This window comes from Anabrus simplex, chromosome 1 (genome assembly GCF_040414725.1).
Source record: "Anabrus simplex isolate iqAnaSimp1 chromosome 1, ASM4041472v1, whole genome shotgun sequence".
Lineage (NCBI taxonomy): Eukaryota > Metazoa > Arthropoda > Insecta > Orthoptera > Tettigoniidae > Anabrus > Anabrus simplex.
This window is the reverse complement of record NC_090265.1, coordinates 898,316,860-898,336,464: the sequence shown is the minus strand read 5'-3', so window position 1 is coordinate 898,336,464 and position 19,605 is coordinate 898,316,860. Positions and strand designations below refer to the sequence as shown.

General features: G+C 37.4%; 1 protein-coding gene across 3 annotated transcripts in view; it reads right to left on the bottom strand.

Annotated features, from left to right (window-relative positions):
- Window positions 1-19,605, bottom strand: part of LOC136857726 (arginine/serine-rich protein PNISR) — a 248,435-nt gene that overhangs the window by 67,163 nt on the left and 161,667 nt on the right. For all 3 annotated transcript variants that reach the window (XM_067136603.2, XM_067136602.2, XM_067136605.2), the window contains exon 8: window positions 18,743-18,845. In XM_067136603.2, coding sequence (XP_066992704.2) covers window positions 18,743-18,845 — 103 coding nt within the window. The remainder of the gene's footprint in view (window positions 1-18,742; window positions 18,846-19,605) is intronic.

The following is a 19,605-nucleotide window of genomic DNA, read 5'->3' as shown; positions in this document are numbered from 1 at the left end:
TTGACGCGCTGCCTTGGCCTGTGAGATCATCAGACCTTTCGCCCATCGAGCATGTATGGGACATTATTGCATGACAAATCCAACATCATCCAATACCAGCACCAACCATAACTGATTCGACTGACCAGGTGCAACAGACTTGGAATTCCAACCCACAAAGAGACATATGGCACCTGTACGACACAATACATGCGTGTTTGCATTCAAAATCGCGGTAACTAAAGCGGTTAATAATGTACCACCATGTCACGTCATCTTGTGCTTACTTGAACCTGTGACCTGGGAACTTTAATCAAAAGAATATGTTACCTAGAAAATTGCTTAGCTTAAATTGCATTCCACTAAACTAATGTCTTACTGGTGTTCGCATTTCATGTTTCACCAGTGAAGTTTCTGTGCAAATTTGGAATATAAAAAAGACTTGTCCTAGGTCTATGTTATTTTCTTATTATAGTTTTCAAGGAACTAATAAACTGAAACATAACTAATCTACCTACTTTCATACATATTAATAAAGTCCACCTTGTCTTAGATCATGCCTTGAACCAATGCAGGCAGCATTTACTGGAGCAATACTTGTTTTATAAGTACAGATGTTTGTAGAAAGAAGATGTACAGCTGACAAGTAACATCAGAGAAAGTTTTTTAAACTAAAACATACTTCCCACATACTGTAGTCATGGATTAAATTTAAACTATAATACACTAGAGTCCTGTTAATCCGAACCCCGTTAATCCAAACTGAAATATTCAATTTTTATTTTTTTTAAATCTCCTTATTAAAATGAAAGAACATATTATAGAATGAAGATTTACTTGCATTTTATTAGTCATATTTTACTAGAATAAATGTAAACATAATTACACATCATAAACCATCAATCACTGGTCGTTTATCTTTACAAAGTCTGTTCGTTTCTTTTGTCGTAGTAATTGGAACCTACTTGAAGGTGGAGTGTTAAACCAGCATCTCTTAAACATCAATCAGTGAGTCACGGGTTAGGGTTCTGCAGACCTACCACTGAGAGAGCGGCAGAACTATTAAATAAACATCACAAGCAGTCTTCGCATCCCGGGAACAATGCAAAAATGTAACCCGTTACCGTATTTTAGCAGTTTTAGGAGACAAGTTTTAACCTAGTTTTAGTCGTTTTCTCCTCTACGGGTTCTTAACTACCCTACTGTAATTTTATACAGTATTTTATTAATGTAACTGCTAAAGAATGGACACTTCAAATTACAGTATGTACTGTACTGTATTGTAGAAACTATTTTCCTCAGACGGTTGAGGCGCAGGCCTTCTGACTCCAACTTGGCAGGTTCGATCCTGGCTCAGTCCGTTGGTATTTGAAGGAGCTCAAATACATCAGCCTCATGTAAGTAGATTTACTGACACGTAAAATAACTCCCGCGGGAGAAAATCCCGCCACCGAGGCGTCTCCAGAAACCGTAAAAGTAGTTAGCAGGAAGTAAAAATAATAACTTTTTTTTTTTGCTAGTTGTTTTACGTCGCACTGACACAAATAGGTCTTACGGTGATGATGGGACAGGAAAGGGCTAGGAGTGGGAAGGAAGCGGCCGTGGCCTTAATTAAGGTACAGCCCCAGCATTTGCCTGGTGTGAAAATGGGAAATCACGGAAAACCATTTTCAGGGCTGCCGACAGTGGGGTTCGAACCTACTATCTCCCGAATACTGGATACTGGCCGCACTTAAGCGACTGCAGCTATCGAGCTCGGTAATAATAACATTATTATTAGAAAATATTTTCCGGTTAATACGAAAATTTTGTAATCCGAACAGACTCCGGTCCCAATTAGTTCGGATTAACGAGACTCTACTGTAGTCTATGAATGCCAAGACATCATCACCGTTATAATAGACTTGCTGGCAAGTATAACGATTGTCTTCTGAATGCATTAACGTTGCCAATTTTCTCGTTCTTTTTGATACCTTTTTTATTGGACTCATGCCATCATTGCTGCTCTTGTGGGCCCATATGGACAATACATCACCACATCCGCTGATCAGATGCTACATCCTCCCAAACGCTGATGTCAATTTGGCACCTCTTCAATAACATTTCAGAGCATCACTCTACCTCATCATCACCTGTTTACAGTTCAGTTTCCAGAGCACTGAAGTGAAATGGCGTATAGCTTTTAGTGCCGGGAGTGTCTGAGGACATGTTCGGCTCGCCAGGTGCAGGTATTTTGATATGACGCCCGTAGGCGACCTGCACGTAGTGATGAAGATGAAATGATGATGAAGACAACACATACTCCCAGTCCCCGTGCCAGCGAAATTAGCCAATGATGGTTAAAATTCCAGACCCTGCCAGGAATCAAACCCGGGACGCCTGTGACCAAAGACCAGCCATGGAGCCGGACTTCCCAAGTCCTGTTGATAAGCCCCTTCCTCTCTCCTCTATTCATGTATGTCTTGTTCTTCATGACATCATCTAGTGGCCTTCCCTCGATTGCAATATCGGTCTAGATCACATCTGTTCAATGCATTCTAGGTCTTCTAACCCTCCATTTTACATCTACCTCTTTTTCCAGCTGTATTCGGGCTGTCCTTGTCATTGCATCTATCATTGCATCATTGCTAATTACACAGTCCATATTCACTTGAGAAGAGACCAATTTCCTGGGAAGGCATGCTATCAACAATCAAGTACTTTATAAATGCATAAAATTTACTATAAACAGTAAATGAATATTAAAGCATTCAAAAAGGATTCTTATTAGGCTACTTATCTTCTGGAATATTTCCTACTTCAGTCATGGTGCCAAACACAACTCTCATAAATTTGGAATAATTCCATAAAGCAAATTCTGATAATTAACAGGCCCCTTTCACCAAGCTACCTAAATCAGAATACTATCAGACCTCTGACAGCAGACAATGTTTGCAAATGATGTGCACTCCTGCAGGGTTCATTGTCACTGTATTATTGTGAACAGACGTCATGTAGACTAATACAAGAATTCCATAGAATTCCAATAGTTGCTCACCTTTTGGCAGGCTATGCACAGCAAGATGTTATCAAGTGGCACATCACTCAAAGCAGTTGCCACGCAATTCCAGGATAGGTGCCTCCGAATTGCGATTCCTTGAAATTGTCATTTGCAGGCAACCAATATGGCTAGTAGAGAATTAGTTGCCTCGTTCCCATAAGACCAGCAGTGCTGTGCGACATCAATCAGACCATGGCTGGGCGACAGAGTGGCAACTTTCCATGACAGTAAAGGCAATCACATAGCCGATTACGTATTTCAGCCACCGATGAAATTATGGGTATAAAGGCACAAACTAAAAGCGACAAATATACAGCAACAAATATACAATAGTAACATTCAACCTGTTACAACCTTTTACCGGAGAATTATGTCCAATTAGTAAAGTTATGACAGCAGCAGAAATCTGACAAATTTTATCTAATAACAGCGTGTTGTCGATTGACAGACGTCATGTTCAGAGGCTCTTAAACGATTTACTTGCTAGCACAGAGGAGAAACTCTGAACAAAATTTAGAAGTATTTTCAGTGAAACATAAAACACGAATCAAGAGATAGAAAAGTAACAAGTAACAGATACCTCAAATGTTGTCAAGTTCTGTAAGGAAAATGCAAGAAATTATGAGACCCTAATTAATTAATATGCTCGTTGTTTGTGAGCATATACCTGCAAACTGCTAAAAACCTTAAGATTTTTCATTTTTCGGGCATTTTATAACGAGTACCTAAATAAATGTGACCTCTCTTGTAGTTGCCCTCTGTTGACTATAGTAAATTTTCTGTAACCGATCTTTCCTTTAAAAAAAATTTATTATTATCATCATCATCATCATCATCATCTTTTCCCATTATCCAGCTGTAGCCGGGTGGGGGCAAATATGGTTCCTCTTCACTTTCATCGGTCTTTCCACCACTCCTCCAACACTGTCCCCCTGTCCAGGTTTCTTTCCCTAATACTGCGTTGGATTGTGTCCTTCCATCTCAATCGTGGTCGTCCACGGCCTCTCCTTCCTTGAATTTGCACTTCCATCACCTTTTTAATAATTATTATTACTTTTATTGACCTGTCCCAGTCTTATCCTTGGCTTTGAAAATATGAAAGTGACGGAGGTATGAGCGATACTAATAATGCCATTCCTTATGCAGCCAGTCCCTGCTATGAATGGTGTGAAAATGTTGCTCATAGGGTCGGTTGATGCATGCATTTCAGAAGGCTTGGCAGACTGATATGTAATAGCAACTTCTGGCTCGGTGATGAAAGCAACGGGAAACTACCTCAATCCTCAATTCCTTAGTACGCTCTTCAGTGATGCCTAAGCCATCTATGACAGCTGATGGCAGAGCTGTTGAGGATCCAACCAGCCTTAGGGCTGAGGACTAAACATACATACATTACAAATGTGAGTACAACATTTCAAAGGCCACTGTTCATTTCCACATCAAAACCAGGAGGTAACTTCCACTGTGCAAAAGTCCCCAAACCATTATTACCTACAGATATGAATGCAGGCAGATAACTTCATCTTCTTCAAAAATAACCATTTTACTTTCATCTCATCAAAGAGTAGAACAGTATTGTTTAATTTACTGCTAAGGGATGAACCAGCAACAGTCAAAATTAAAAAATCTTGGGAGGATTCTATAGCCCATGTCCACAGAGGATTTGTTTTCAGTGTAGACAGCTCTGACAAAGAGCAACGATGTAATGCTTAAGATATTTGTCTGTCCATTGAACTTTCTTCTTCACAGGAAGAAGAATATTTGATTTTCGGTGAAGACTGTGCAAAGTATTTCATGAACTCTTTTAAACAATCTAGTTTCATCAATTCTTTTACGTTTAAGAATTTCCCTTCTTAGTCTGTTGATTTCCCTCCTATCGTGGGTATGTTTTTTCTCTAGCTTTAAAATGTTTTACCATAGATATTAATTCTCCCTCCTGACCACCTCAATTACATTTTCTTCTGTTAGAGCTTGAGCATAATCACGTACATCTTAGATTATGGACATGTTTTCTAAAAGATGACCTACAGTTCTTTCGTTTGCTCTCTTTTTTATTAGATATACCTAACTGTGAAAGCACAGCGGTCTATTTCAGTTTTCTTACAAATTCATTTCAACAGTTCTACTGTTCGGTCCCTCTCATAGTCTATCAGAGTAAATATTCAGAGTATATGAACGAAGTTCTAGGATTCCAAGCCATATCTCTTCTGGAACACTGAACCCATTTTTGTCTAGTTAAAATATCTTTCAGGAGCGTGTGGCATTTGTATGTTGACTTTTAGAATTTTGCTTTGTTATGAGACTGCTTGTACACAAAGCCACAATACATCTCGTTCCTGCCATTGCAAATTACTGAAAAATAAATTAATAAGCATACGATCTTACTTGATATTTCACAACACACATCCTGTATATACAAACAGTACTCCACATAACAGTTAATGAAGACTTCCTTATTCCTAAAGCATATGACACTTGAATAACACACAACAAAAAACTGGTAAACTACACTGGAACCTGGGGCAATTACAGACTGACTTCAGTCATGAAACAACTGTCAATATTATTGCACAAGTTGTCAGCTGGACTTGAGACTGTCAGCAGATCTTGTGAATATGTCATCAAAGGTGAGAGTGATTACGCATGTGCGCAGGACAAGACAACCTGTTCTATACTAGCCTTGGTTTGTCTCTGCTGCAGAAGGTTGAATAGGTGCTCTGCTTTGCAGAAGGTTGATAAGTGCTCTGCTTTGCACCAAGAGAAATTAGCTCATCAGAATAAGGGGCCCTTGCTCATTTACACTGGACCGTTAATGAATGGAGAAATGTGATGTTCCATAATGAGACCAGGATTGGTTTGACACCTGGCATTGAGGATACAGAGTAACTTTGGATGAAACCAGCAATATGATCACATTAAGGGTGTCTATTCATTTGCAGAAGAAGTGTTGTATTTTGGGCTGGAATAAGGAATGGGTGGTGGACTCCCATTCCACACCACTCACACTGGTCACTGGTATGTTTAAGAGATGCTATTGAAAGGCCCAACAGACTTGATGATGGAGACCACTTCATTCTAGTTGATGACAAAACTTAATCATATTATGATGGTACATCGTCAGGATATATCAGCTGAGTGGACTGCCACCACAGTTCCCAGACACGTACACAATCAAGCAGGCAAGGGACATGCTGAAAGTGGCATATTCACGGTATTCAAAGACCTTTGCTAACTCTTAACGTTATTACATCCTCATGTTGGTATACCAGCCACTGATAAAATAATGAACAAAGACTCAACGTTTACCAGGAAATACTAGATATTTCTAAAGATAGACATAATTTCAAGGTAGATATACAATGCCTGAAAACAATGGAAGCACCCAGAAGAAATGGTTGGACGTCAATGTAACTTCGTACACGTACACATCATCGGAGGGTATGTAAATCATTAGAATTACAATTCTCTGCGGCAGGTAGAACGGGCACCAGAGTGCATTAGTACTGTTCGTGTTTAGTGTTGTTAGCAGGTCTGGTCGGGTATATAAGGGGCGTGACAAGCGTCAGATGTTGAGTGATCACTATGAAGGACACGGAGATGCCACGTACTCATGTGAGTACTCATCAGCAGAGGATGGTTGCCTAGTTGTACTTCCTCTTAAAACAATAATCACCACCACCACCACCACTCATCAGCACCCGACAAGAGTTTGAAAGGGGCCACACTGTGGATTTTCATTTGGCCGGCTGTTCGAATCGTACAATACCCAGATTTGTGGGGCATTCAGATAAGACAGTGGCCCGATGTTGGACTGCATAGGTGGGTGAGGGCCAGCATACTCGTCGTCAAGGTTCCGGTCAACCACGTCTGATCACCACAAGGGAGAATTGCCGTATTGTGAACCAAGCACATCATAACCCCTTCACACCTGCATCTGCCATCCGAGAACAAGTAATAGACTCCCTGCAACATTCTGGACATCCCGCACCATTCGTTGGTCGGACACTAGCAGCAGCCATACTAGGGAATTACCGTCCCATATGTAGGCTGCGTTCGGAGTGGTGCCGTAACTGGGAAGCATGGACTGCTGATGAATGGCATCGCGTTATGTTCAGCAATGAATCGTGGTTCCGCACTACCCCACAACAATAGATTATTTATTGCATTATCCAAGAAACAACAAACCCTGGAGAAAAAGCTGAATATGTGAACTCTAAACTCAACAGCTATGTTAAAGAAACCAGCAAAAATACTAAAATGCCCAACTAATTTCACCCTCCGATCATAAATTTGTTCAAGGTATCATTAAATGATGATGAAAGTTTCATTTTAGCCAGGGGTCCTAAATACAATTGGCCTAATTTTAACACTGAATACAGCCATCACTATAACAGTAGAAACAGAATTAGCCATTATCCAATTGCCAGCTGAAAAAACAGGAAGAAAAAATAAAATTAAACAACATTCTTAACCCAAAAAATAATATTAATTCCCCTAATTCACCCCTTACTGCTCAGAACAACAATAGCTACAAGGATTCGATTCTTATACCAAAACAAATACATGCTCTCAAAAAGAAGATTAATGATAATCTTAACACTAAGAAAACAGATGTAACACTACCATTATAATGGATAAAAATGAATATATAAGCAAAACAAATAAATTTTTTAAAGAGAGCTTATTTTCAAAGAAGGACCCTACCCCGAGAATCCAACATAATTTAAGCATACACTCGAGAATACATCATACTTTTTGACAGATCAAGAAAAAATTAAACTAATTAGTACCCCAGGTCTAACCAGCTCGACAAGTTAAAAATGTCTGATATTCAATCCAATCATTCTCTTCATTCATTCATGTTGTAAACATGTATCCTAATATACAAATTTCCAAGGTATCCCCCATCATTCAAAACAATTTAAGTAATACAGCGACCTAAGTATATTGGAAATACAGGATTTCATGTCTAAGCTTAAATTAGTTAAACAATTATTTCACTTTTGATAAAAGAATCCAACTTAAGCAGATACTCAAGAATACATCATATTTATTTATCAACAAGAAGGATTGGCTATGGGATTGCTGGCCTTGGGTATTTTGGCCGAGATTTACTTGGATTTTTTGGAACAGACCAAAATTGATAATACAGTTGAACCTGCCCTAACGGACACCCTTATTCAGAGGACACCTCACTATACGGACAATTTTCCTCGGAACCGATTTTATTTTAACTAAGACAAGTGTTAAACTGGCCTTATTTAAGCGGACACCTCGAACTCCGGACAGCGGACATCGCCACTTGTCCCGTCCACTAAACTTAAGCGGACACTTAACATGTTGCAGGACAATTTATTACGCCGGACCACGTCACTCTTTCTTTTAAAATCGTTCTTCAGACATAAGGAAATCCCTTTTAAATGTTTGTACTATTTCGAGGTACATCGGAATGCAGTTCTACCTAGTGGTGTATAGGCCTATTCCGAGAATTCTATTGCCTAGAAATGCTGCCAGAGACTGTTGACTCATAAGTTATTTGGGGATTTGCTTCCCTTCTTGCATCATTCTATTCATAACTCGGATTGTCGCTGATAAGGTCGAGCTCAGGTAGTAAACTTGAGAAGGAAAAGACAGTAGGTACAGGCACTAATTAGTGAGACAGAAATACCGTACCATTTCAGTTGTCTGTTAAACATGAGTAACAAGGGACGATCGTGTTTAGATCTCAAGGCAAGAAGAAATGTGATTATAGAAAGTGACAAGGGACTTTCAGTGAGAAAGCTTGCCGAAAACTTAAACTGCGGGAAAACTCAAATAAACACTACTGTGAAGAATAGAACTGAAATATTAAAGGTGTGGGAGGAAACTAGAAATCGCGGAGTGAAAAGAAAGCGGGAGTAACTTTTTTAGAAGTGAACATTGCGGTATATGAGTGGTTCAAGTGTGCTCAAGTGAAGAAACTGTGTGCGAGTGGACCAATGTTACAAGAAAAAGCTCGAGAAATCGCAAATAGTCTGAAAGTTGAGAATTTTGTAGCTAGCAATGGTTGGTTAGATTGTTTTAGAAAACGTCATAACGTTAGTTTCAAAAAAGTCTGAGGTGAAGGTGGTGATGTGTCTGCGACTGAAGTAGCGGATTGGAAAGATAGGTTACCAGACATTTTGAATAGTTACGAACTGAAAGACATTTTGAATGTTGATGAAACTGGTCTGTTCTATAGGGTGAGCATGAAGAAGTCATTAACTTTGCCGAATGTAAGTTGCAAGGGTGGGAAAATGTCAAAAGACAAAATCACCATCATGTTTTGTTGTAACGGACTTGGTGAAAAGGAAAATCCTCTAATAATCGGTAAATCCTTGAGACCCAGGTGCTTTAAAAACATGGACTTAAATTGTCTTGGTGTCGAATGGCATGCAAATAAAAAGGCATGGATGACGTCCGCAATATTCGAGAATTGGCTCCTAACTTTGGATTCCAAAATGAAGGCCAGAAACCATAACGTGATCTTATTGCTAGATAATGCTATGTGTCATCCAGAAATACAGCTTTCAAATGTAAAACTCTTGTTTCTTCCACCCAAAACCACTTCTCATCTTCAGCCAATGGATCAAGGAATCATTCAAGCATTCAAATTAAACTATCGGGTTTTACAGTCGTTAGTGGCACACATGAATGAAGCAGACTCAGCTTTTGATTTGATGAAGAAGACCAGTGTTGGTGGTGCAGTTTCGTGGACAAAGGCAGCCTAGAATGCAGTCAGCAAAACCACAATCAGGAAATGCTCTGCAAAATGGGGCATCGCTAATTCTACAACTGAAGAACAAGCAGAGGTAAAGGTTCGAAATGAATATGATGAACTTCAGACTTTCGCAACGACAGCTGGACTGACGTATGATATTGAACCCGAAGAAAAGAATATTCCTTGCTGTGACGATCTTGAGGGCGACTGGCAGTCCCGACTCCACGACGCACTTTAAGGTAAGCTTTCTGTGTTATCAAGTTATACAGTAATTGTGTGTTGCACGTATCGTAAGGTCCATGTTTGTTTGCACCTCAACTCCTCATTCATTTTCTTCTTGTGATAGACAGCTTTTAATTCTTTTAAGCTAAATATTCAGCTTTAATTTAATTCACTGCACTTCGTAAATATTTCTAGCTATCCATAGCAGCCTTCATCAGTAGTACAAAAGGACCATTTTGAATAAAACTTGTTATCGTTTTACAGAGCCCGAATCAGGAACGAAAAGTGACGGTGACGTGGAACAAGAACAAGAAGTTCTGGCAATGAAGCAGGGACTAAATATGCTTAAACAGATAAAGAATTTGTGTGTCACGCTGGACCGTGAGTACGGCGAGAACACTATGGAACCATTTAACAGACTTTATTCTGTTTTTGAGAATATCGCAGTTAAGAAAACATGTGCTAAATTTACACAGACGAAGCTTCACGATTACTTCACGAAGCTGTAATGTTTGTAAATGATGTAAAATCACTTGTAATAACTCTCTATGAAATACTAACACAGAAATGACTTAGAATAATAAAAATATGTATGCTTAAATTTAAGGTGGATGTTCTTTGCTGTTAAAATGTTCGATCATTTTTACAGACTTGTTTTAGCAGACACCTCTCGTAACAGACATTTTTCCTCAGAACCGACGGTGTCCATAGAAGGGAGGTTCGACTGTAATAATTTTGACAATACCCTTTTCTAGGCAAGATATGCAGTTGACACCACAGAGCATAACAGACACTGCTACCACTCTCATTAATCTAAATAACATTGATCCGCATATAAAATTCACACTTGAATCCAAAATTGGACAGAAAATTTAATTTTTTAACCTTAACTATTTATTATCAGGCACCCAGGCTCCTTAACTCATGGGTGATAGGCCCCGAGAAATCTCTTGACCATATATTGAACCATTTAGGACTTGCACATTGAGTAGAATAAATATGGTAATACTAAATTCCCATGAAGGGAATTAGATATTTTTCCACCAATAGAGCATATCAAAAATCAGATCAAAAATTGGATGTATGGCTTTTCAGGCGTTTGCTCTATTAACCAGCATTTCGTCTTAGGTCTGACACTAGACTCGTCAGAGTGGGATGTGTCAGACCCTACCCACTGATGCTGGGGTGTATGCAGGTGAACTTATCAGAAGCCTCTTATGTGGCACAGTCTGATAACTGCATACGGGAGATCGAACTCCACATATTTAGTATTACCATTTGGAATTGCTAGGCTGGCATCAATTCCATTGTGGAGTTTGATCTCCCGTATGCAGTTATCAGACTGTGCCACATAAGAGGCTTCTGATAAGTTCACCTGCATACACCCCAGCATCAGTGGGTAGGGTCTGACACATCCCACTCTGACGAGTCTAGTGTCAGACCTAAGACGAAATGCTGGTTAATAGAGCAAACGCCTGAAAAGCCATACATCCAATTAGAATAAATAGTAAATAACTGCCATTTTTCTTTTATTCACAACCTTTCTTTTATTCTTTGATTTAGTTTTGAAACGTCTACTTCCTTTCTGCCGGTTTAGTCAATGATAAGATGGAACGCTCACGTAATACAGTGTTAGCTGACGATATTTTAGAAGAATTGTATGCCGATGATCGTTCAGATAGACATAGTGATTGTGAATTAGTGGAAACTAAATGTGAGAGTGATAGTGGAAGTGGTATTCAAACCCCTACATCCCGTAATTTAAATAGTGTGCTCAATTTATTCAAGTGACTCTGATGACAACGATGTAAACAGTGATTATGTATTAGGAATTGACGCTGAAGATGGTTTTATAACGACATATCCACTGAGATATTTACAACTATAAAGATAAAATCTTGACTAGTTTAATATTTATGTACATTTGTATAACCATGTGCACTCTAGTATGCTCAGTAGAAAAATGTCCGGTCACAGGGTATGTGACAAGCTCAAGCATCCGGTCAGCAATGTGTTAAGATACAAGATTTTCAGAAAACCTATCCAAACAGTCACTACAATCCATCAAGATTCTTCACACCCTCAAATTCACAAACGAGCAGCGTACAATTTCACCCTCCGATCATAAATTTGTCTAAGGTATCATTGAATGATGACGAAAGTTCCATTCATTCCGAGCATTCAATGTTCCAATGTCAAAAAGAGACCTCAAAATGAGTTGAACACTATTCGTAATATTGCTAAATCGAACGGATACAACAGTTTCTTAATTGAAAGCATAATCAATAAATATATCGCCCCTCAACTACCTTGATAAAAAAATTCAATGACCAAATTTACAAAGTCACCAACATCTTTAAAAAGCACAATATAAAAGTAGTTTTCAAAACCAATAATAGGAATGCAGAAGTCTTACATAATGCCACATCCATAAACAAGTTCAACAGTTTTTCAAAATCAGGAGTGTACAGGATTATTTGCAACAGTTGTAATTCTTCTTACGTTAGACAGACAGGGAGGAGCTTTAATATAAGTTACTCAGAACACATTAATGTCCTGAAGTACAATAAATTTTCGGCTGTGGGGTAGTTTATGCATGACTAAAATCACAAATTCACAGACATAAAACAAGATATGGAAATTATCAAAATCATCAACAAAGGACCCTTCTTAACATTATAGAAAGCTGCTTCATACATATAGATCAATATTTTAACCCAAATTATAATCTTAATGATATTTCAGAAAAGCCAAATATCCTGCTTGACCTTCTAATTCCTGTTTTTAGAAATGTCGAACCAAAAAGTTGTAATTCAATTTTTCATACTATCTGCAGCACCTTTTCTCAGCAGCCATCTGTTTTCCCCACATCCTTCGGTCCAGCCTTAATCGCAAGTGAATAATCTCATGTTTTAATCCGTATTGAAATCTGTTGATATACAATAATAAAGTAACAACATTATAATGTATTGAACAGGTGGATTCATAATAAAACTTTATTATTGTATACCCGCCTTAATCCCCATTCCCCTCTCTCCCCTTTCCTTTTCCTGCCCTATCTTCTCTCCTTTCCCCACCCTCTCTCTGTTTTGAATCTCACAATCTCCCCGTTAGTATGAGGCACACAACAGTAGGTGCCACATGCACATGCCGCAACGAAAGGTAAGTCTCATATAACCTGTGCCATTTGATTAGCACTCTCTCTCCTTTTAGTTTATAACTATTATTTATTCAGGTTAACTTCATGAACACCGCAATAAACTGCGAATTTCTACTAGCTGCAATCTAAGAACGTGCCAACTATTTAATAATATCTTCGTGTGCCGTCCTTTATTCACCATTGACAATTTCCAACAAAGGAACTTTTCAACAATTTCATGATATTTTAACAATAACCACTAATGAAACATTGTAACATGATGTAACGCATCTAAGAATTTTAGAGCCTGATTTTAATTTCATCATAATTTACGTGTTGTGTACATAGTTCATCCCAGATGCTTTTAACAAGTTTTAATGTCATTTGGGTATGTTTATACATTTGTTTTAGTCATTAGATGTGTTTGTACAGTTTTGCACAGTGGAACCTTGATTCTCCATTTTTGGGGGGACTCCGGGAATAAAACGTAAGACACGGAAAAACGGAAAATCCGGGAATGAATTAAAAACCATCAACAATTTGGCTAAATATCAAAACAATTAAATGCGTATAATTATAATCTAACAAACACTGCTAAAACAAGCTAACTACAGCCATAATGAACCTTGGCCTACCAAGTGACCGCTGCTCAGCCCGAAGTTCTGCAGATTACGAGGTGATGCTTTGTCTCTCGACCGTTATTCTTGCCTCTCTACACCGGGATCGCCTTCTCACCGTTAGATAGCTCCTCAACGGTAATCGCGTAAGCTTGTGGACCTCGAACCAGCCCTCATATCTAGGTACAAATGCCTGATGTGGCCAGGAACTGAACCCAGGGCCTATGGATGAGAAGCAGGCAAGCTAGACTGGGCGGCCGACTACAAACATTAATTACGTGAGTTACAAATCTTGATACTGTACATTTACTTTTACCGGGAAAACTTTGTCAGTTTCCTTTGAAAACTTCTTTCATGTCAGCAACTTTATGAACAGCCAAGCTCATCGAAATACCTAACAAATGACGCCAAGCCAAACAAACAATTGATCGCAAGTAATTCTTCATCATCATCATCATCAGTTTGCCCTTCCAGCGAGCCGGGTAGGGTGTTTGAAAACAAGAGTCTTCCAAAGTTACCTATTCAAAAAGATTTTGTTGTCCATGACAGATTTCCAATTCCATCCTCTTCTCTCCAAGTCTTCCCTCAGTTGGTCCATCGATCATCTTCTTGGTCTTCTACCTGTTATTCTCTTTTCCAAATAAGCACATGGTAACCTTGTGCTATTCATTCGTTTAACATGCTCAAACTATTTAAGTCTAAATGACCTAAGTCTTTCCTCCATCGATTAATTTAGACCTAGGTTAGACCGGATCTCATAATTTTGCACATGATCAAGTCTTGTCTTTTGGAGGGCAGTTCTAAGAAATTTCATCTCACAGGCTTGAATCGTACTACAATCCTTTGATGTTAGTGTGCACGTTTCCAGAGAATATGTAAGGATGGGAGTGGAATATGACTTGTATAGGATCATTTTTGTTCTTTGTGAGACCTCCCCACCCCATAGTAGGTGTCTATGATGATACTGTAAAAATTAGAGCCTAATCTAATTAAAAAAAAAGCACATCAGATACGAAAGCGCCCAGCTTGACGGTGAAATCCCCCTTTTTTAAAAATATTCCATTGTAATTTGGTCACAGGTATACTATTTGTAGTAAGTTTCTGGAAATCTTGTACCGTGTAAATTAGGCCTACAGTGATGTTCAAAGGTTATGTTGACTCGAGAATTAGGTTTTGAATGTAAGTATCTATTCTCAAAAGTTCTCCAATGCATTAAATATTCAATTCTGGCCGTCACTAATCATAAGCAGATTGGGAAGAGAAAATAAACCCATCAAAACTCCAGAAATTTCTGTTTTTTTGTGACCTAAAGCTGAGCTGGAAAGCGCGCTCACTGCACAAGCCAGTGAGAGTGGGAAATGATACGAACTTCTTAAATGTTATGCTGCACAAATATAACGAATGCTGTTTTTATAAGAACACTAACATAAAAACGTGAAAATCCCCATCTTATATTAGGACCAAAACAGTAATGGCCTTATATATGTAAAGTGTAACATCTCTTCTGGTCTCGAGAAAGCAATCGTATCCGATCATATTAAAGGTACTAGATTCATGTTAAGGAGGAGCAATTTCGATTCCTGTCTGAAAGTCCAGTGACTATATTATATAGTGCCCTTTGGAAAGTGCCGAAAACCTGTTCAGCAATACGATAGAAAAAAGTCAAAAATAAACATCTAACCCAGGACATAATGTAGACGTTTTATAAGTACGAACATTGGACGAAACTCGTTCTGTCTTCAAGTAGAGCTGTCAAAATATGCTCTGCCTTCTTCCAATAGTTGTGGTCACTCAGCTTTATAATTGACGAGGATCCGCAAACAATTTCCAGTACAGCACTTGCTCTAATTATCGCAATGACGGGACGTTAATGTCAAAATCCATAGGTATGTTGTAGCCATCCTTTCATGAGGGACTTTTTCTCGAAAAACGCTTGATCGAGGATTTAGCATTCATGGAACTGAAATTTCTGGACGGCTGATCCGGGAAATCGTTTCTTCGAGGAACGGAAAATGCAGGATTTTTACAATATGATTTAATTAGAATGTTCCCAGGACCATATAATTTGAATGAATAATCCAGGAAAACATAGTTTCTGGGAATGGATAATCGAGGTTCCACTGTATTAAGGCTGATGCAGGCAAGCCAAGTTCAAAACTAGTTCCTAGATTAAAAATGTAATGTAAGCATTGCATAATATAGTATTGAAAAGATGGACCATTACGACATAAGCCTGGCAGTGTAATCACCATTAATGATACACAATACCCTTGCAAAAGTTAACCCACAGAAGTTAACATGCAGAACTATTGTATCATACTACTAGTTTATTTCTGAAGTAGAGCAAGGTCCTTCTTTGCAAAGTTTTTCAGCAATGAGAGTTCTTTCACATGTCTCCTCTTAGGTTAACTGAAAAATCTAATAACGTTATTTCTTTAATATTCTAATTTCAGAAGATGATAGTGTGTTGAATAACTAAGAAGAAATCACCATATAGCCTTAGAAGGTATAAAATTCATTAAACCTCAGAATTTTTTCCTACAAAACTTCTAAATGTGTAAAGTGACTAAGAAACGGAGCTGTTACACTGAAAAATCCTCAAATGCCACCAACCGCAGCAACCTCCTATCTTAGGAATAGGACAACAACAAACCTCCAGCACCACTGAAGATCAAAGAGTGAAATAGTAATACAGCCATGAAAAGTCCTCAAAACAACATAATTACTTGAAAAAAATCTTCAAATGCAATACAGGATGTATTAGAGTTGATTATGTCCCAATATTAGAGCTCTTTTCAAATGACCACTTTGTTAGCTGGTCAATGTATATATGCTGTGTGGGTTGTATAACCCAACCTAATAAACCTATCCTATTTCAGAAGCTGTGACATTAACTATAATAATAATAATAATAATAATAATAATAATAATAATAATAATAATAATAATAATAATAATAATAATAATAATAATAATAATAATAATAATAAAAATCATCATCATCATCATCATATATTATCCAAATACAGCTGAGCCAAGGCAAATAAGCCCCCACTTTCATATTTCTCTATCTTTCAACCACTCCTCATTCGTCACTGTGATCCAGACCAAATCTCTCTTCTTTCTGCTGTTCTTAAACAGGCCCCACTCTGGATCAACACTGGGCTTTCATTCCTATTATTTATACATCCATAGTTTATCATTCTTTCTTCAATGAATTATTTCTTTCTGCATTTATTGTATTCCCATTCTACCCCTTGTCATCTTCCGTAGCATTTTTCAGAAACTGTGTTTTTCTGTTGCCTCTATTTATTTTTATTATTTAACTAGGTCACAGCTGCACATATTTTTTGTTTGATAGTAGATACCATACGGTGACCGAAAATGCATCCAAGTTATATCCTCCACCTGGTTTCCATACTCTATCTTGAATTCTCTAATAATTCACCTATTTTCATCAAGTTCTCCAGAGTTCCCTTCAATTAAATTTCGAATATCACGTCCATAATTATATATACCTAGCTGATCCATCATTCCTGAAATGCTGTATATACAGCAGAATCATATACTAACCAGATAATTATGATCAGACAGTGAGGTAATAAAAACCTCCAATTTGTAGTCCATAAATGTTGAAGAAAACAGCAGTGGATGCTTCACTTTCATAAAGAAAACAGAAGAGGCCCCATGATTATGAAGAGGGGTAATTAATTAAAGATTTTCATGGAAGGATGGAAGATAAATAGGATGGAGGATCTCAAAGCAAACAAGCTTGGAGTGATTGTTTACACTATGATCATAGCCAAGGGGATCTCCAGGTTTAATTGAAATCTGAACTATAGGGACATAACTTATTTTCAAAAATTCTACAAGCATCAGCCACAATTTGAATCATGGTCACAATTATGTGACAAGCCATTGATGATGTCTCTTGGCTATCACATCCCTGAGGAGACGTGGGTGCATAGGTAGAGGAGGGCAGGGATATAAATGTGAATAGAAAAAGTACCATAAAAAAAAAAAAAAACATCCGCAATCTCAACACAATTTTTCTCACATTTTTCCCTCTGAAGCTATGACTATTCAAGTTTCAGTGATTGTTTACATGGTAATGGTACTGGTACATATTTTTATGATCAATAATACATCTTTTCAACCATCTAAAGTTTTCAAAGACATTAAGTAAATGGGGAATAGATAATATCCTATTTATCACTAACTTTATAAAGATCCAAGTATTGCAAGAAATATAATTTCTATGATTATCTGTTTCTTAGATGTAATAATATATAAAAATGATGAATCTCATAAACAACAACAAGTAAACTGGTGGTGTTTCATTATCCTCAGATATGTCTACAACTTCTACCCACTTCCTGTTATTATTATTATTATTATTATTATTATTATTTATTATTATTACAATCATTAACATTCTGATCCAACCTATTAAACTACTGCTAAAAATGAAACTGGTATTAAAACTCTAAACTGATTTTAGTTCCCTATACCAAAATGTCCATTTTCCATAGGGCCCACAGATGGAATATTCCAAAATACAACTTCCGCTAAAGAGAGTTTTGACCATTTTGATTTCTATTAATGCTCAGAGTAGACAGAAAAAAAAAGGAAAAAAAAATGTGGTTAAAACAAATTTTGATAGCTATTTGTCTAACTCTGCCAACCCTGAAATAAGAAGATTGGGACTGCATTACGTAAGTTCACAAAGGTCTACCATATAATAAACAAATCATCTCAATATTACCCAAGAGAGGTCACACATGTAAACTTTTAATAATAAATAAATAATCAAACATATCTGTATACAAAGAAAGAAAAAAAAAAACATGGAAAGTTCCCTTTGCAATTCCACAAAAGTTTAAGAAAATGCACTTGTCATTAATCCCATTTCCAGCATACTGATTTTCAACATTAGGAGGCCAAATGTTGAAATAACTGCTTTAAGAAACTGTTCTCAGTTTTACAAGTATGGTTGGAGGATGTACCTTTCGCTCTAGCCTTATTTAACACTTCATGGGCAACAGCTTCCATTTCCTCAGTTGTTACCTCCAAAAGAATTTCTGTCAGGGTGCGTCGAACTTTCAACATCTGCGATAGGAAAAAAAAAAAAAAAAGAAGAAAAGACAACTTCAATCAAATGAAAAACATACTCAAACTCAACACTAAAATTTACTGCAAAGATAATACAAACTGTTACATAACTGATCATAATACCATAAAAACTCCTTAAAATTACAGATTAAGGATAAAAAATTAGAACAGTTGTGAAAATTTCAGTGTAACACTTCTATAAATACACAAGACATTACTGAGAAAAGGAAAACTGTTATTTTATGTGGGTGTTATCCATTAATTGAACAACAAAAAGAGTAAATAAAGAATGACAATTATTAGAGAGTTATTCAAGGCCACTGGTCTTGATGGTATACCTGCGGAACACCTCATAAAAGGTGGTGAGGAATACGTAAGACAAGTACACGAATTGATTGTTAAAATTTGGAACAATGAAGAAATGCCTTCTAATTTCAGAGATAGTCTTATAGATCCAATATTTAAGAAAGGTAATCGAACAGACTGTAATAACTGTCGGGGAGTAATATTACTGTCTTCCTTGGGAAAACTTATTGCTTGAATTTTGGCAATCATATACGGTACTACCCTTAGGTACGTATTCGCCAACGTAAGTTACTTTTGTTGTTATCTTAGATTTCCAAAACTCTGATAACGCTCACTTCTGTATTCACCATAGAATTTATTATTTCGGTTTACCAAAACTGAGTCTTTTGTTTCAATCTGAATTTGAACCTTTAATTTTTCATACTGACGTGCAGAAAATAAATGACCAATC